Raw genomic sequence first — 19,148 nt, 5'->3', positions numbered from 1 at the left:
CCATTGCATTTTAACATTATATTGTTTCAAGGAATGTACCTGTGAAGCATTCTGGGATGGTGGAGAGATGGGATGGTGGGGAGTGTCTGGGGGTATCTGGAAGACATTTATTATGGCATGAACTTTCACAGACTAGCACCTGCTCCTAAGTATGACTTGTTATTTTTATTTAGCACATAGCTACAGTATGGCTGTGACATGACAAATGCCAGCTCTGCCCACATATCCACTCCAGCAACACAGTTGGAGGACTCAATAAAAATATCATCAGCTATACTGCCATCAGGGGGTCAGTCACCTGCCAGTACTGCTCTGCTGCCTACATAGGTCAATTTTTATGCAAAGAATGACTTCCATGTGCAGACTCTTGTTGCTTTGTGCAAATGTGCTTCTTTAAATGCATATAATGACCAAACTCATTTGGCACTTAGTTCTAGCAAGTTCAGCAGCTTAAATGAAATGTGATCTTTTCCTGCTCCAGTTCCCATAACAACTGAGCTGATTCTGAAAATGCACATAAACTTTTCACTGGTGCATATTCTCTTCGTGGCTAGTAGTTTATTAATGTAAATCACACAAATTTATCTCAGCAAGGTTAAAATTAGTTTTATGTCTCTTTAAGATTACCATAGTTTCCTGAAGTTCATTAACTTTGATTAGTTTAAATAATATAGTAAGCTCTCCTTGTTAGTAACAAATTGGAATATTTATGCCTGTTCTATTCTAGATTTCCATATGCAATGGACACTGACCTCAGCTCCCAGGACAGGAAGGACCTGGACAAGTTCATCAAATTTTTTGCCCTGAAGGTAATTTTTTGTTTTTTGGAATAGAAGTAAAAAATAAATAAATCCACATTCCTGTTGCACTGTGACAAACCAAAACTCCCTGTACTTATTGCAGTGCCACATGCTGCTGTGCCATAATGTTGATTGATGCAATGTCAAAACCTTTTAAAACAACATTTTCTGCTGATCTCTGACTTCATTTGGATTTCTAAAAATATAGATTATAGTATCAAAACAAAGCCCCATAGTCATCCAGCTTTTGAATATGACAAGCTCTTATTTGACTATCAGGTGACTTGTCTGCAGACCTTGGGACTGAATGACATATGCTTAAGAGTCAAGGAAAGGGATTTGGAACTGGGATTCCAGGTAGACAAAGCAGGAAGCCACACAGTGGTGAGGTTAGGGAAGGGAAGGGAGGGATCTAGATATCAAAGCCTTGCTTATAGACAGCATCCTATAGCATCCATTGATTGTCCTGCGCTGATTGACTGAGATTAGTATAGATGTTGCAGAGCAAGCTGGTAAAGCGTATGTACAGATTAAAGGAGAAATGTATGGTTTTACCAACAAGAGAGGTGAATGATCTCGACAGCAAAAGGGGAAGGATAAAATCATGGAAGACCAACAAAAACACTGAAGTAGTGAAAGTGGTTACTTTTTTTATGTGTTTCATCTCATCTCTCTCCTGTTTAGTAACAAATCTTGACTTCTCACAAATCTCATATTTTCTCTTTCAGACTGTACAAGTGATTGTCCAGGCCCGACTTGGTGAAAAAATCTGTACTCGATCATCATCCTCGCCAACAGGCTCTGACTGGGTAAACTATATTCCTCATAGCAATCCCATTATTCCCATACTTGTGTCATGTTAAGATACAGGAAACAAAAGACTGAAGCAGAACTGCAGAACTAGAACCATGCAAAAATGTTAAAACAGTATTCCTTTTCTTTTTCACCACATAAAACTACTATTTGGGCATTTTGTGGTACTGGATATAAAAATAATATATATGTCTGAATAGTTTCTACCTCAGCTGATTCTGGGTAGATTTCTCTTAATTGCTTTTCATCTGTGGCTCTGATAAAAGCTCTCAAGAGAGGAACTGTAAATAGAGAGAACAAGGAAGGAGCTGGGAAATTTTTGTGATGATATTATCTGCTTTACAAAAAAAAAAGTAAAGCAAGACTGTTATTAGTAATCATCAGTGTGTGACAGCAGAGATTGTTTTGTCCTATTGTCATCTTTATACGAATCTAATGTGTACCTCAAATTTCAAAACCTGGAAACCAAAAAAGTATTTACTTGTGAATGTAAATGCGGCATCAAATCTAATGCGCACACTAATTTTTGTGATGAAATTTGGCAAAAAAAGGTGTGCATTACATTTGAGTAAATACAGTAAGTTGTAAGTTCCAATACATACATTCATGTTGTGTGACACATGGTAGATTTTTCAAATAAGTTCCTCAAAAGTAAAATCAACTCTCTTAATTTTGCAGTTCAACTTGGCAATCAAAGATATCCCAGAAGTTACCCATGAAGCAAAAAAAGCCTTGGCAGGACAGCTGCCTGCTGTTGGGCGGTCAATGTGTGTGGAAATCTCTCTCAAAACCTCTGAGGTATGTATTGGACACTGTTAAGGAGAGTCTATACATAAAAAAGAGCCACCCTAGGTCATAAACTGCAGTTACTATGTTGTTGTCACATTCTTTATAGAGGGTTGTGTAGAGGCACCCTAACTATCCAAAATAGTTTTTCAGCCTAAATACAGTATCTGTTTTTAAAATAATCATCATTAGAAAAATTAAAAATGAACTGTATGATGGTTACCACTTATAGGGTTGAGCTTTAAACAAGCAAACAAACTGCTTTCAACAAACAAACAGCCCATCAGAAGCATGTGGGGTGGGGCCAAACTGTTGAGGCCATTTGTAGGTATTTTTGTCATTTGAAGTCAAAAGGAAGCTGGGCGCATCTCACAAGGGGGGAAAGGTACTCCTGTTTATATATACAAATCTTTAAACTTATGAATCAGAAGGAGTAAACCATAGCTACAAATTCATTATTACGTGTAGTATTTTGAATTTTGTGTCTCCATTCAACTTCCAAAGGGACCACAGTAAGATCAAAAAAGTTGATAAACCTATTTTGCAGGTTTTTCCCATTCATTGAGCATCTCGCAAAGATGTTATTTAAACATTCCTTTTTCCACTGCAGGGGGATTCCATGGAGTTGGAAATTTGGTGTTTGGAAATGAATGAAAAGTAAGTGTGTGTTGCTGATTCTTGTCCAATAAGCAGATATTTCTTGGCTGACTGAGTGCATAAGGGCGCAGGACTTCATCTGAATACTAGTTGCTGGGAAACAACAATGGGAGAGGGCTGTTGCACTCATGTTCTGTTTGTGGGCTTCCCACAGTGGTTGGCCACTGTGGGAAACAGAATACTCAACTAAATAGTTATTTGGTCTGATTCAGCAGGACTCTTCTTATGTTCTTAGTCATGTTCACAGTTTCCCCACTTGCCTTGAAGCAGATATAACAGGGTAGAGCTAAAACCATGTGAGGTTTGGATTATCTTCAATGACTATAGTTGCAAGCCAATATGGTTAAATGGTAATAGCAACCACTCCGTGTGCACTCAGGTTTAGGAAATGCATGAATTACGAAATAGGAAAGTTGATTTAAATTAGGTTGTTTTCTGTTGGTTGTTTTGGTTGTTGGTGATTTTAAATGACTAATTTAAATCAATCCACCCTGGATCTAAAAGGGCAGTTATTATTAGATGGCAGAAAGCTCTAAAATAAATCCTCCTATTGACCCATGATTTAAATGGCCTGTTTTGATTTAACAATGTTGTAGAAGACACTGGAGTTAAATTATCTACAATGAGTCAGCAGTTTAGTTCTGATTTTTTTAAAAAATTCTGCATCAGGCAAACATAATTAGCCACAAGCACCTGCTGCTTCGTAGCTTTTGCTTGTCTCCTAGACTATAGAAAAATTGCAAAGGGACTTAAGGTTTTATCACATTTATCATTCAAGTAAGAGAGAACTCTTGGTATCTGTTAGCTGAGAAATTCAAGTGTCTTTTCACAGAACATACCTGTTCAGTATTTAAAGTCATGTGTATCTTGTGCTGAAGTACAAGGATTTCTAATTGATTACAAATAAGAATTATGCAAGATAATTATATAGGTATCTACAAGCTTTGTAAGAAAATAAGCTTCAAAATGCTCAAAAACTTACAGTAATTAATTCTAGTTCAAGACTATTTGTAACTTCTGCAAATACTTTTTTGCAATTAGATAAATATTATTTGGGAACAAATTGCATGAGGTATATGAATAGATTGTGTTTCTAAGGGCAGGTTGTAATCTCAATTGCTTCTATTTTACATGGCTAAATCTAATGTAGACCCCAAATGTCACTGTCTCTAGCTTGTATTGGTGTACTTTGTGTCACTTCATTGAGAATATTGGACTAACTCTTTCTGTGTGCTTTTTAGGTGTGATAAAGAAATCAAAGTTTCCTACACTGTGTACAACAGACTGTCTCTATTACTGAAGTCTTTACTTGCTATAACAAGGGTGACTCCCGCCTACAGACTCTCTAGGAAACAAGGTCATGAATATGTAATATTGTACAGGTAATAAATATTGAAATAGAAACAATAGAACTATTGGCTCTTATGCACTTTTCCCACTCATTTTTTCCTATGGTATTTTGCAATTCTTGATCAACGCTTCATTATTTTTCTTTAGCTTCTCCATATTCTTAGAATATCTTTCCCTTTAAAAGCCAACTTGCTTCCTCAGTTGTTTCCTTTAAAAGGATCCTTAGTTAAAACATAACTTTTTCCTCCCATCTTTGTCTTAGAACATGTCTGGTAGAAAGTTTTCGGACTGCTAAAGGTTTGGCGGGTGAGGGGGGATCTTTTTTAAATAGAAAAGGCAAGCCTGAATTGGGTCTTACAATGGTAAAAGGCAATAATACTCAGATAAATATTGTATGGGTAAAGAATCTTAATCTTGTAAAGTACTTTGTAAATCAGAAGACACAGCTCAATGATAAACACTTGGTGCACCTGACTTTATACTACCTAGTAGACTATGTTTAATGTGCGCTCTCTCGCGCGCTCTCTCTCTCTCTCTCTCTCTCTCTCATAGGATATACTTCGGAGAAGTTCAGCTGAGTGGCTTGGGAGAAGGTATGGTTTGGCAATGAACAAACTAGCTGAAGACTTAAAAAAAACCTACTATATACCAGTAACATAACAGTCAGGGAGAATATAAGAAGAAAATGAAGGATTTTGGATGTAGGGGGAATTAGGATATTCCCTTACTGGAGGTCAATAATAGCAATATAACGTTTATTAACAGCAAGTGCATCAGTCCCTACATGGACTAGCACAATTAGTAAAATAACTTTTTTTTAAAAAGGTGCTGAGAGTTTTATTAGGAAGAGGTATGCCTTCAGTAAGGGATATGGCAGGAGAGCATATTGTTATCCCTTTGGTGCTAGCAGAATGACATAAACTGTCATTCGGCAACAGAGAAATGGCAAATCAATCTTTATCTTTAATGCTGACAATTAAATTATTATTTTATTATTATTAATTATCATTATTTGGTATTTTTTCTTCTATTTCCATAGGATTTCAGACCGTCCGTGTTGGGACAGTGGGTACTCCATTAGGCACCATCACTTTGTCCTGTGCCTACAGAATCAACCTAGCTTTCATGTCTACCAGGTGAGAACATGAGAGTCAAACTAAGCCACATTTTCCAGGACACTTTCCATTTGGTAGCCCTGAGTCATGCTCCTGAACACCAATTTCCTTGTTCATGTGTGGAGTTGCAGGGTTGAATTGTGGGGATGCTCTGCTTCCCATTAACTGATGCAGAAGAGCAGTCTAGCTGTCAGAATTGGGGTTGCAGCAGAGAAGACAACACAGTCTTATGAATAACACCATTTGCTTGTTGCATTGCAGGCAGTTTGAGAGGACCCCACCTATCATGGGGATTATCATTGATCACTTTGTGGACCGTCCCTACCCCAGCTCCTCACCCATGCATCCCTGCAATTACAGGTGAGGAAATACAAATCACAGATCATAGGTGAAGGCAGTTCTTCCCAAATACAGAGCCTCTACATCATGCACTGCTGGGTGGAGAAAAGAAAAAGTCCTTACATGAAATGGAAAACCCTTCATTTTCTAGTCTATAAGAAGTGGGTGAATGGCATATGGTCTAGAGGGTTCTTAGACTTTCAGACTCTCTCTAGTTCACGTAGACAGTGGTTCACATGAATTCTCATTTGCATCATTAGTATATAATCAGAAAAAAATAGTATGCAGAGTGAAAACTCTTTACTGCTAAGTGAAATGAGTTGCAGAAGAAAGCTAACACAGTGCATTGCAAGCATTGATTTTAGTGTTTGTACACTCAAGTGTCAGCATTCAAAAGCATTTGTGGTTCATTTATTTCATATAGTTTTCAAATACTGGGTCTACTTTAATTTGTGAAAGGGAATGTTTACCAGCAGATGCTTCTGCTGGAGGAAGAGGGACCGGAGGTATGCCATCTCCCTCACTTTTTGCAACCCTCAGGAGCAGTGAAACTAGGAACTGATTAATAACTACCCCCTCCTTATCCAGTGGAAGCATCTTGTGAGTGGAATTCCACTTATGGGAAGCCTAGAGCCAACCCATTGCAATGTATAATACTTTGACAAAGAATCATAGAATTTTAGAGTTTGAAGGGTCCTCTAGTCCAATCCTCTGCAGTGCAGGAATCTCAACTGAAGCATACATAACAAGTGGTCATCAAAATCAAAAGGTGGTTTTAGTAAAAGGTTTTATTTTATAAACATTTCCTTTGCAGTCAGACCAAAAGCAATGATAAGGTGCTTTAAACTGGCTTTGAAGCTCCATTTTGTACATCTCCACAGCATAGCTGTCAACTTTTCCCTTGTGAAGGATCCTATTTGGAATAAAGGAATTTCCCTTTTAAAATGGGAAACGTTGACAGCTATGCTCTACAGCTGGTAGTATAGGTAACATTTATCAGGAAGAGTCTTCCTAACAAAAACTAGAAGGCAGATATGAGAATAATGTTTCATCCTTCTCCTGGACAAATAAAATCTTAATCTAGTAGCATTTATTTAAACCCCGATAAGGAAAGAGTTAGAGCTCCTTCATAATTCTCCTTTCAACTCCACTCAGATGTTCTGGGTCTGTCTACAATGTCTGTCTCTGTATGTACATTAAATCTTGCGTTTTATTGAACATTCCCATTTTGAAGTTTATCTCCTCCTGTTACAGAACAGCTGGTGAGGAAAATGCATACCCATCAGTGGAAGATTCTCAAGAAGCCTGCACCACCTCTTTTTCTACTTCTCCACCATCACAGGTAAACAATTTTTCAGAGACCATTGTATGTTTTCCAGCATGCCTCTTTCAGAGAGGCAGCTAGCTGTACTGTCATGTTTGCCAACAAGGCACGTTTTAGTTTACAGACACTTGTATTTTTAGTTAACGTTTTAAGAAATTGAATATTACAGATTGTTAGACAAATACAAAAATGAAGGTTACTGAAAACTAAATGATAGTTTACTGCATCTGTGCCTAATGATAAATTTCCTTGTGCATACATTTCACTTCTACAAAAATTCTGTCTCTTTATAGATAAAATAATGTGGTATTGGTCACACCTGATTGCACAGAGTACAATTTAAGTTCTGAATCAATTTTGCTGACAATCTGTTGATTGCAGAGTATTCACCTGTTTCCATCCTGCTGCAATTTAAAAACCTTTCTCTATACCTGGCAATTGTAAAAAACTTGAAGATGGGTCACTTTTCTCTTCTCTGTTCCTTTTAAAACTTTGCATACTCAGGCCGATGTATTCAATAGATTTAAAAGACTGGCAAAGAGCCTTTGGAGCTGTGCAGTTGGTGTTGAAGGTTTAGTTTTCGAATCTCCTTCACTAGGGCAACCCTGGGGTGGAAATGAGTTTCTGATTGCATTTCCAGAAGAGAAGATATGTAAACAGATGTTGTTAGGGAAGGAGAAGGCATGTAACACTTGTGGTGCACATAATCCTAGGAAACTGCTGAGGATCATATCTTAACTTCAGGCTAGAGGATGAGGGCATGCTCTATAGGCAGCTGTGGGTTGGGCACAGCCTTCTGCTTCACCCCTGTTTTCCTGGATCAAAGTGTCCCGTTCCAATTTATGTATATTTTGGGGCACTCTAAAGATTTTTGCCTTATGCTTAGGGGCTCCCCTGGTTGCCCAGTCAAATATCACAGAAGAAACAAGTTCCTATAAAAGGTTCTGAATCTGTTACTTCAGTTGCCTCAATCAAACTCTAGTTTGAGGACACATGGCTTCTGACTTTGACAGTCAGCACAGCTGATGAGTTTGTGGCTCAAGGCTTTTTCTCTGTTCTTGATAGGGTTTGTGCTCAGCTGCTCTGTAACAGGGTGAGGTATCTTTTAAAAAAAACACAGTGTTTGACAAAGCCTATTGTCTTACTGTTTGTATTGAACCTTCAAGCCTAGTGCAACTGGAGATTGCTTTGATCACTGAGATGCATGAGGACTTAGTGTGATCTCCACTTTATATAGCTCCCCCTTCGCTCAGTTGTCACCAACAGCTATTCAAGCCTAGTTGTTAAGATGATCAATAATAATAATAATAATAATAATAATAATAATAATAATAATAATTCCTACTACATCTGACTTTAGAAAAGAGTTTCAGGCTGTTGGTTATATATGATCAGCAGTGAATTCATTGATAAAGACTACAACTAGGAACACTTTTTTTAAAAAGCGGACAACAGTTTCCTGACATTTTAAACCCTTTATAAGGCATGCAGCTCAACTGCAATTCTGCAACTCTTTGACATGTATGAATGTTTCTCATAGCTGTAGCCACAGTCCTCACCAACATTCACTTTATCCAACTCTTTTCAGTTTTTCTTTCTGAAGTCCTTTTCTTTCTTTTCCTTTTGTGTTTTCTTTTGTGCGTCTGTGTTCAGTGTGTATTTACTGTCACTAAAGCACATTTTCAGACCCCTCCTCCTGTCGTGACGGAAACATTGAAGGGCCCTTTGATGGGGCTGACCTTTTCACATCAAGTGAGTTCATAGCAGAAAAAAATATGTTTGGCCTGACAACACCTTTAAAATAAAGAAGGTGCATGACAAAAGTATTTTTTCACTAACCAGTAAATCATTTTCCTTAGATTTGGCTCTTTAGGCTGGTTAGCCTAAAATAAAACATGCATTTGAATTTAATGTGCTTAGACGTTTGCAAAATCTGTTCAGTTACTGACTACCTTTTAGAAAAGAAAATGAATCAAACATCTCTGAAGTTATAAATTTATTGTCTTTATTGCTGAACAGGAAATTTGCAAAGAAGCAATGAAAATATGTAGTTTAGACCACAGGGCAAACTGTATACAGCAATTGTAGAATACTGATTGCTTCGTGGAATACAGTTTTCTGGAAATTGCTGTATGTTTTCTTGAGTTGACATGGGGACAGGAAATAAACAGTATTTTTCACCTCTGAAGAAATTAAAAGTTTATTGTCACCATTGTAAAGGGCTGAAGCAGTTATTGTACCTCAGGAGTCAATTTTATTCTAGCAGATTAATTTTGTTACAGTTGGCCTTAGACATTGGCTTATGGAGCACATTAATTAATTACTGTGAGCCCAGTATTCCACATAGCCATTTCTTCTGTTTCTTTTCCAGAGCTTTCTGATAGCCCAGTGAGGAATTTAATATTTTGCTGTCCAATTTCTGTAGCTGTGTCAGACTGTGCTTTGGGAGTGTGATACCAATAGATTCTATTTTTTAATGTTACCTGAGTCATTTTGAAAACAGTCCTGTTTTTATTTGTTTGAATTCCCTGAAATCCTGTTTTTGTTTGTTTATATGCTTTTACACAACTGTTCTTTTAAGGGTTTGATGTAGTATTCTTAATGATATTGTTTATTAGGTTATATATACAATTTAAAGATTTTTAAAATATTAAGCAGAGGAAGGTTTTGGCTATGAGGTAGGCTTTCACATTGAGGACTATAAAATGCCTGCTCTGGAAACTTTTGCCTCTATAACTGAGATGCAGAATGTGAGGCTTTATGTTCGGGCTTTGCCCTTCTTGGTGTGAGAGTCAAAGAGAGGCATGCAGTTGGTCACATGATTTGTTTGACAATGAACCTATATCCACAGTTAGAGTCTGCTGTCAGAGCAATGGTTTTCCAGGCTTCTTCTTTAGCATTTATTTAATAAAGGCAGTGAAAATAATAGGAAGTTGAAGTAGCGTATAACAATAATAAATAAAACATTTCAATTAAAAACACAGAACAGTTATTTTTAAAAAACCTCATAGAAAACAAATAATAAACACAGCTTTTAAGTAATTGCTCTCTTGTCCAGCATGTTATTCGTCAACACACTTCATACTATCGTCTCAGTCCTATATGAATGCCATCTCCATCATTTGTAGGTGTTGTGCATCATTTTTAAGCAAAATCCATGCTTGAGAGTGGTCCCTGGTAATCCTAAACACAACTTTAAAATAAGTTCCATTGAAATCGGTGGCAACTTTTTCTTTTAAGTAAAGATGTCTAGGATTGGTTTGGTTTGGTTTAGTTTGGTTTTGTGTGTGCATGTGGCTCAGACTTCCTCAGTTCCAGCCTAGTATCTTATTCTGCAAATCTGATTTCTTTTCCTGGCCTTTTCCAGTAATTCTGAAAATTATTCAGACTGTGTGGGGTTTTCCCTTTCTCTCCCTTTCCCTTTCCCCCTCTCATTTCTTAGCTCTCCAGCTCTCGTCTTTCTTATCAGCCTACAGCCCTGGGAGTTGGATCAGCTGACCTGGCCTACCCAGTAGTCTTTGCTGGCGGCTTGAGTGCTGCACATCCTCACCAGGTATTCTTAGAGGTTTGAGACCATTTTATATGTCTCATAGCTAACTCTGTTCCTTAACTGTTGACATATTTCTCTATCCATTCTTACCCCATTATTTTACTTGTAGGGTACAGTCAGAGCTGAGCAACATGAGAAGCAGCCTTCCTTTGCCTATTAAGAAATTTGAAGGCTTTCTGCCATAAAGCAAAGAAAACTGGAGGATATCCTAGTCAAGTGTTGGGAATGTGGGGCCAGTGCCCAGCTTTCTTTGTCATGTCTGGTTATCACTCTCCTTAGTTGATAATTTCTTCTGGTGCTCCCTGTCTTAACTTCATTGTAAGTGACTGAGATCCTCTCCAGCTCTCTTTACCTGTTGGTAGGAAGCCTTCAGGCAGAACCAGGCTGTTTCTCATATCATGAGTATAACATGTAACCAGCTGTCAGCTACCTATCATTGAGAGTCAGGCAACCATACATTTGAAAATAAAAGAGCCTAGAGATTTTTTAAATGAATACTAAAACATCTAATTTTATTATCCCTTTCTCCTCCAGTTGATGGTTCCAGGGAAGGATGGAGGAGTGCCCTTGATTCCTAGCCAACCAGTTCATGGCACTCAGGCTGATCATGAGAGAATGGCCACATGCACCCCTTTGGATGGGGGTCACTACTCTGCAGTTACTCCAGCTAGCAGGTAAGTTTTCCATCTCTCCATGGTGATTCATAGTCTTACTACAGGTTTTAAAAATAATAATTCATTTGCTAGGCTATAAGCTGTAACACTATTTAATACTGGTCCAGCCAGCACTGCTGTACAGTTCAATTTCTTGATGTTAGTACATTTCAATTAATGTTAGGAAGCTCCCACAAGCTTAGAAGAAGCCAATTTAGTGTTTTTTATGTTTATGTGTGATATCAATATATACAGATTGACAGATCCACATGTGCCAATTAATCACCATATTTGACAGGAATAAATCATCCATGCATACTACACCTCAAAGTCATGAAATGGGATACAAATGCAATAAAAAATAGGGCTTTCAAAAGCTGAACAGGTGTAGGGGGCACTATTTGGTCTAGGGCCTGTTCACGTGAATTCCATCTCTGGGTAGTGCCCCTGTTCATATGGCTGTAATCTCCCTCTCCACACCTGTACCTGCATCAATGAGGGATATGATCAGGAGTCTGTCCAGGATTTCTACTCCACTTTGGATACCTTCCTTTGGGATCACCACCTTCACCAGTATCTGAAATACAGCAAGTGGGTACCCAGGAGAGGGCCTTTTCAGTTTTACTTGGGATGACTACTGAGATAACTTTGATTCACCATGAACTTTGCTGATACTTTTTACACATTATGCATTGTCCTTTGTGTGTAGAATACTGCCTTTTGTACCTGCAGTACAACATATGGGTAAACAAATAATACACTCTCATGTACCAGTGCTTCATTCCAGAGCTCGTGCAGAGCAAGAAAAACAAAAGGAAATCAATTAATACCCCTTCTCTTTTCTCTCTCAGTGAGGACACAGAAACTGTATCTAACAGCAGTGAAGGAAAGAGTGGGTCCCCACATGATCTCTGGGAGACAATATTTGTGCGGAAGGTGGGAGCCTTTGTCAATAAACCTATCAACCAGGTAATTTAAGTTCATTGCTCTTGGAGACTTTGTGTCAGAAATATGGTGGTTGCAAGTCTTGCATTGAGCAAGAGGTTGGACAAGATCTTTTCCAGCTCTGAAATTCTATGATGTGCTGTTCTTTAGGAAAGAAAAAACACAAGGAATATCCTCTTCCTTGACACAGGAGGCAGAAAACAACAGCAGCCTTTCTATTTCTTTCTTCTTTGAACATTAGTTGATCATAGTTTGAAGATTCACAGTGCTGTGTTGCATGCTGGGTAAGAGGAGCGGCATTTGACTGAACATTTGGGATTCTGTCTTTTGATCCTTTCTAGGTGACCATGGCCAGTTTGGACATTCCTTTTGCTATGTTTGCTCCCAAGAACATTGAGCCAGAAGATAATGACCCCATGGTAAGAAATGCCAGTCTTGCTCAGTCCTGCCTTCTCAGATTTGAGTGGGTCTGAATTTCCTAACCCAGCCATTAGCATGCTTGTGCTTTCTGACTGAAAAACGTAACTTTTAGCATCCATTTAATTCCCTCATGCCAGTGTTTGGGTATGTTGGTCTGACACTTGGATCTCTTCAACAGGTGAATCCTCCTGACTCTCCAGAAATAGAGTCTCCCCTCCAGGGCAGCCTACACTCAGTGGGCTCCAGTGGCAGCAGCAATGGGAACATCCATGACGATTTTGTTATGGTTGATTTTGTAAGTTGATGCAGCCCTTTACATACACATACAACCTTCGCCTCGATGTCTGAAGCAGAACTGAAATGCTAAAATATATGAAAATCCTTGGGAAAAGGCATCTTCACAGAACCAATGTGGGGCAAATGGCTCTGAATATTATTTCATTAAAAAGCAGAAGTGTACTGATGTGGCCTCCCAAAATATTGAGAGACTGAGCTTGCAGGAATTCCAGCATGCTGGACCCTTTTGAGAGACCTGAAACTTTTATTCTTAAGAACCCATGATGGGTTTTACTCATAGGAGTAGAACGCAAAGGCTATTTGATGCAGCCTTCTGTCCAAAAGTGGCCCTTTTCACAAACCATCACCCCAAATCAATCTCAGCAAATTCTCTACATCACTCAGACTATAGGGTGACATGAGCAAAGAGCAGTATCTAAGAAGGTGGTCTACAACACAGGTTATAATAATAACAATTTATTATTTATATGCCGCCTATTTGACTGGGTTGCCCCAGCCACTCTGGGCGGCTCCCAACAAAAATAGTAAAAGCAATATAACACCACACACTACAAACTAAAGGTTCACCTGCAGTCCAGAGAATAGCCAGATGACCGATTTTGATAGGAGAAAGATGAAAACATGTTCTACTATATGCTGTACCTTGTGCTGTTGTTGGGTGAAACAATGGAATGCATTTCATTGACAGTGGTTAAATACATTATCAGATGATGATCGAACAGAGCACTGTTGTGTTATCAATGTACAGCTGACTGATATTTGTCCATTTAATTCTAGAAACCGGCATTTTCTAAGGATGACATTCTCCCAATAGACCTTGGAACATTCTACCGTGAATTTCAGAATCCTCCTCAGCTTAGCAGCCTCTCCATTGATATTGGGGCTCAGTCCATGGCAGAAGATCTGGTATGCAAAAATGGGATTTCAGTTTGAGGGACATTGCTCCCTGCCATACATAAACCAAATATGCCTTATTTGAGAGGACTGATCAAACAGGTCATTCATTCTTTAATGTGTTAGATAACTGTGCTGTGAACTCAAAAGTGCCAGAGCGCCAAGTTCAAATCTTTTGTAAGTGCTATAAAAATACATGGCCTTAGGCAGGCCACTTTCTCAACACCTTAGACCGCCCCAGTTACCACCCACGAAATGTACTGGAATAATCATTTTGACATGCCTTACAGGGTTTTTGTAGGGTTCCTTGAGATAAAGCACAGTATATGAAGAAGTAACGTTTTGAAGTAAAACATAAATATGTTGTTACAAGATCATCCAAGGTGTTTTCCCTGCTTCCCTACATCCTCAAAATTATACCATCCTTAGCTCCCTCAGACAGTATCCTGCACTCAGTCACAACTTCAAATGTTCTCCTATGTGCAAAACTGATTCCTTAAGCACAGTGCTCCCCCTGCCCCTTGAGCATACAGTGGTGCCTCGCTAGACGAAAAGAATTCGTTCCGCGATTCTCTTCGTCTAGCGGTTTTTTCGTCTTGTGAAGCAAGCCCATTGACAGCTTAGCGGATTAGCGCTACAGCTGTCAAGCGGCTTCCAGCGATCAGCTGTTAAGCGGCTTATCAGCGGAACAGCTGATAAGCGGCTTAGCGGCTTAAGAAAAGGGCGAAAAAACAAAAAAAAACCCGCGGGGGGATGCAAGATTTTTTTCGTCTTGCAAAGCAACCCCATAGGGGAATTCGTTTTGTGAAGCGCCTCCAAAACGGAAAACCCTTTCGTCTAGTGGGTTTTTCGTCTTGCGAGGCGTTCGTCTTGCGGGGCACCACTGTATCTTTCCCATGAGGTCTTTGTCTTAACTCTTCAGTCTTCATTCCCAACTGTAGCCGAGCAAGTCTGACTGCATTTGCTCACATTCTTCTCTCCCTCCCTTTTGTTTTCTCTGCTTTATTATAGATCATATGCTCTTCATGGTTAATGACATGTTTGTTTTTGCCTCTGAAACTCTGTAAAATGTACAAAAGGTTTTTAAAGAAAATCCCTGCAAGTTGCCATCTGTTAGCAGCAGGCTGACAAGTGTTATTGTCCTAAAGCTGCTCCAGCAAATTTCAGAGGCCACAATCTCATGCACCTTCACAGCTGCAAACAAGCCATGGACTTGGATAGATGCTGTTTACAGCATTTTACTCCTTTCCAGGGTAGCTGTGCATACAGGTTGGGAAATCTTGAGAGCATTTCATAGTTTGATAGTAATGTTGTGCTGAATCTATTGAATCAAATCTGTCTTCAGATAAAGCATTATTATTAATTATGCCTTACTCTGCTTTTCTGTTTTATGTTTTTTGAACTACCTCTTTTATTCCTGTGTCTCAGGGGTGAGGAGCCTGTGGTCCCTCAAATGCTCTTGGACTACCATGCCCATCATCCCTTACCATTGACCATGTTGGCTGGTGCTGATGGGAGTTGGAGTTCAACAACATCTGGAGGGCCCCCACACCTGCTGTGTATTATGTTAAAGAAAAAAGAACTGGCTAATGTAGCTACTGATAATTTTTCTTTGTCTTCACAGGATTCTCTACCAGATAAACTGGCTGTCCATGAGAAAAATGTCAAAGAATTTGATGCCTTTGTAGAGACCTTACAGTAAAATGGCTTATTCTACAGCAGCATTGAACTTTTTAGACACCCTGGAAAAGGAAGCCCATGCATTCTGCCTTTCTTCCCTTAGTGTCTTGTTCTGCCCCATCCCCCAATTTCGTAGGCACTATTGCTTTGCTCTTCAGGTGCAGAAACAGTGGTCTGTATCTCTTTGAACTAGTCCTTGGGAAGAGTGTGACTTGCTTTCCTACCCGTGTGAAGTTCGTATTGAATACAATGCATTAGGAAACAAGATCAAGGCCCGTTCTTCTTCCGTTTTCTCATATGTTGAGAGACACCAATGCTTCTTCCTCCCTCAACAGGGCTCTACAATCTGGTTTCCTGGGGACAGTCTTTTTCCCTGCATCTGCAGTAACGCCAAGCAGAAATAACTCTAACTAAATGTAACTGTCTTGTGAGCACTGTAGATTCTGCTAGCGTGGTTCAAACACCAGCTTGCCTTCAGCAAGTGCAGCTAAAACATAAGGGCAAGGGGCCGTTTTTCACCAGTGGTGCCCTAAACAAAGCAAACACAATGTTGCACATCTGTGTGGAAACAAGAATTGAGGGGCCTGACCTGATTGTCTAGTGCAGTTTCAAAGTAAGCCACAGACGCTAAAATAATTGTTTTTTGTATATTACCTGCCAACACGGTGTGTGTCAATATATTGCCTCCCAAGACCACAAGCATGGTCTGTGGCATTTGGAGAAGATCCAGAGTTTGTAGGCTGTGTTTACAGTCAGCAGGTGTAAATATGAATTAGGAATCCTAATTCTCTAGGGTTATTTAATGGGGGGGGGGTCTTTAGTCCAAAGTTCTTTCCTCTATTCCCCTCAAATGTTGCTGCTCTATCATAAAATAAGAAATATTTATTACTCTAAAGGAAACCTATATTTAAAAAAATTGTATGTGGATGCTTTCACTTTGTAAAGTAGCCATATAGGCTGCTTTGTCCTTTGTCACTGCAAGTATGTTGTTCCAAACAGCTGTCATTTCCCCCACTCCCGTTTGCAGGGTAAACTATAATACTTATTTTCAGAAACAGACATGGTTATGCTTTCAAAGTGATCTCTTCTGGTGACTCGATTTCCATTCTGCCCTGTTGGGTCTGTGGATGTCATAAATAAAAATGCACATGTTGATGCAGTGCACTGGTAGAAAGTTTCTAAAATGATTGTCTCTGACAGGCTTATACATTCGCTGTGATCTGCACGTAGTTAGAAAGTAGCTTTTTCAGACAAGCACATTTTAAAGAAGTTTGTGGTACTTGTTTTAATTGATGGGGTTTTGATTGGCTAAAAGTTTATTTTTGTAATGACTTAGCCATTAAGCAGTGTGATTGGCTGACATTGCTATGTGTTTAATCTGCCTGCTCTGTTCTTCACCAAATATGGGGAAGGAAAAACAACACTAAGCATCAGCTCAGGGATAAGTTAGACTCTGGGCACAACTTCTTTCTTCCTTTTCATTAGAAACCAGGCTGAGACTGCAATCCTGTGCAAACTTTCTTGCGAGTAAATCCCATTAAACTCTGTGGAAGTTAATTCTGAGGAAACATGCTTAGGATTGTACTGTAAAATGCCGAAGACCATTCCCTGCAACCTGTTATCTTATAAACTATTTCTTATGACTGTGGACATGAAGGACCATTTATGGTTTCCTGATTAAAGTAATGAGATGTTAACTTCCTGAAGTATATGGTTCCATTTCTTGTTGATGAAGGGGGTTGGTTTGTTTTAGGCAACAGCCATCATTTAACCATGTAACCTCTCTAGGTTTCTCACCCCTACTGCTGGACAGAAATGAGCTGAAGCTCCAATTTCTTGCCTTCAAGCATGTTGCTGTTTTGCATTACTAACTCTCAATACCTACTGGCAATACCTTTGCATGACACTGGTCCATGAAAAAACATGATCTAACCCCAGTCTCTGGCCTAAAGTGCTCCTGGGTAGTTGTCTTTGGCAGAAGTAATATCAATATCAAAACTACCCCTAAAAGTCTCTTGCAAAATGCCACAAACTGTGTAATGTCTGATCCAGGGCCTTTTGTGGTTTGTTAGGTGCTTTGGGAATTCTTCATCCTTCTAGCCAGACGGGAATATAGCACAATGAAATTATATTCCTATAATGACCTACAAGGTGACCAATGGTTTTCCCAAGACCAGCTGATGATGATAGTACAGTGGTACCTCTAGTTATGAACTTAATTCGTTCCGGAGGTCCGTTCTTAACCTGAAACTGTTCTTAACTAGAGGCGTGCTTTCGCTAATGGGGCCTCTTGCTGCCGCTGCACCGCCAGCACACGATTTCCATTCTCATCCTGGGGCAAAGTTCTCAACTTGAGGTAACTCTTCCATGTTAGCGGAGTTTGTAACCTGAATCATTTGTAACCTGAGGCGTTTGTAACTCGAGGTATGGTACCACTGTACTGCTATGGAGATAATGTCTACATAAGTTGGCTTTAGTGCACTGACAAGAGAATCTGTTAAGGGAACATCTGCCTGCTCTCTGGTTAGTTACTTGCAGAGTGGCTGATCCCGCTGCAATGATCAAGTGACATTTGCCTCCCTACCAGCCAAATTATAGTTACTAGATCACTCGCAACTATTTTTTGCAGCTTCCCCCTGATGTTTCTCCATATGATGGCAATGCCTGTATAGTTTCTCCTCTTCGTGCCAAGATGCTGCAATAGTTAAAGGAAGTTAGCCAGTTGCTGCCTGTCCCATTTGCTTCAGACCAATATATCTGCACAGAACTGCCATGGAAGGGCCCAATAAATACAGATGTTCCTCTATGCACGGAATATGCAGCGCTGCTGGGTTTTTTATACTGCTTTCTTTGTGGTTTTCCAAGTCTTGCTACTTGGTTCAGTTTAAGAGTAAATTATTCCTTAGTTAGATCTGATCAAGATATTAATTTACTAATGTAGAACGGGGATCCAGTTTTTTTCAGACTTTCAAAGATAGATATCTTACTGTTCCTTATGTGGTACTTTATTGCAGTAAATGAGAATACAGTGGAACTCGGGTTAATTCGTTCTGGAGGTCTGTTCTTAACCCGAAACTGTTCTTAACTTGAGGTACCACGTTAGCTAATGGGACCTCCTGCTGCTGCAGCTGCACCACCGCTGCGCGATTTCTGTTCTCATCCTGAAGCAAAGTTCTTAACCCAAGGTACTATTTCTGCCTTAGCAGAGTCTGTAATCTGAAGCGTCTGTAACCCGAGGTACCACTGTACACAGCTAATAATTTACAAGTGTTTTGGTTGAAAGGAAAAGGGTCCTCAATTATATTTCTTTGGAACTAATTTTCAAGAGTTACTTCAACATGTATTCATATACTTTCCAATAAAAATGTTATGTAACTTACTTGAGCTGTCAGCCAGAGGCCTAGTGAAAAGTCTTATTTTAAAGAGATAAGTGGTAGAGCTGCTGGAAAATGCTAACTCTTCAACTACTTTAGTTACTGAAATACAATTTCATTTTTTAAAAAATCAACATGTTTTACAGCAATT

At 39.2% G+C, this 19,148-nt stretch overlaps 1 protein-coding gene and 1 long non-coding RNA gene across 14 annotated transcripts in view; one reads left to right on the top strand and one right to left on the bottom strand.

The window, feature by feature from the left end:
* ATG13 (autophagy related 13) overlaps positions 1-17,320 on the top strand; it is a 22,320-nt gene extending 5,000 nt beyond the window's left edge. For 3 of the 13 annotated variants that reach the window (XM_083750921.1, XM_083750911.1, XM_083750910.1), the window contains 15 exons: positions 728-809; positions 1,529-1,609; positions 2,292-2,411; positions 3,010-3,056; positions 4,298-4,438; positions 4,959-4,999; positions 5,446-5,542; positions 5,783-5,881; positions 7,115-7,202; positions 11,269-11,408; positions 12,239-12,356; positions 12,674-12,751; positions 12,931-13,047; positions 13,827-13,955; positions 15,568-17,320. In XM_083750921.1, the coding sequence (XP_083607047.1) occupies positions 741-809; positions 1,529-1,609; positions 2,292-2,411; positions 3,010-3,056; positions 4,298-4,438; positions 4,959-4,999; positions 5,446-5,542; positions 5,783-5,881; positions 7,115-7,202; positions 11,269-11,408; positions 12,239-12,356; positions 12,674-12,751; positions 12,931-13,047; positions 13,827-13,955; positions 15,568-15,645 (1,443 nt within the window). In that variant the 5' untranslated portion in view covers positions 728-740 and the 3' untranslated portion in view covers positions 15,646-17,320. Of the gene's footprint in view, positions 1-727; positions 810-1,528; positions 1,610-2,291; positions 2,412-3,009; positions 3,057-4,297; positions 4,439-4,958; positions 5,000-5,445; positions 5,543-5,782; positions 5,882-7,114; positions 7,203-8,837; positions 8,937-10,626; positions 10,738-11,268; positions 11,409-12,238; positions 12,357-12,673; positions 12,752-12,930; positions 13,048-13,826; positions 13,956-15,567 lie in introns of all 13 variants that reach the window. The other 10 variants (XM_083750909.1, XM_083750914.1, XM_083750915.1 and 7 more) reach the window with 9 other exon arrangements.
* On the bottom strand, positions 16,431-19,148 carry LOC310851382. Its single transcript, XR_014567735.1, has 2 exons — positions 18,693-19,148; positions 16,431-17,867 (listed from the first exon to the last, which is right to left on the bottom strand). It is a non-coding gene; the product is annotated as an uncharacterized lncRNA (long non-coding RNA).

The sequence above is a fragment of the Podarcis gaigeae genome (genome assembly GCF_964106915.1).
Source record: "Podarcis gaigeae genome assembly, chromosome: 1".
In the NCBI taxonomy this organism is placed as follows: Eukaryota; Metazoa; Chordata; class Lepidosauria; order Squamata; family Lacertidae; genus Podarcis; species Podarcis gaigeae.
This window is presented reverse-complemented; position numbering and strand designations above follow the sequence as displayed.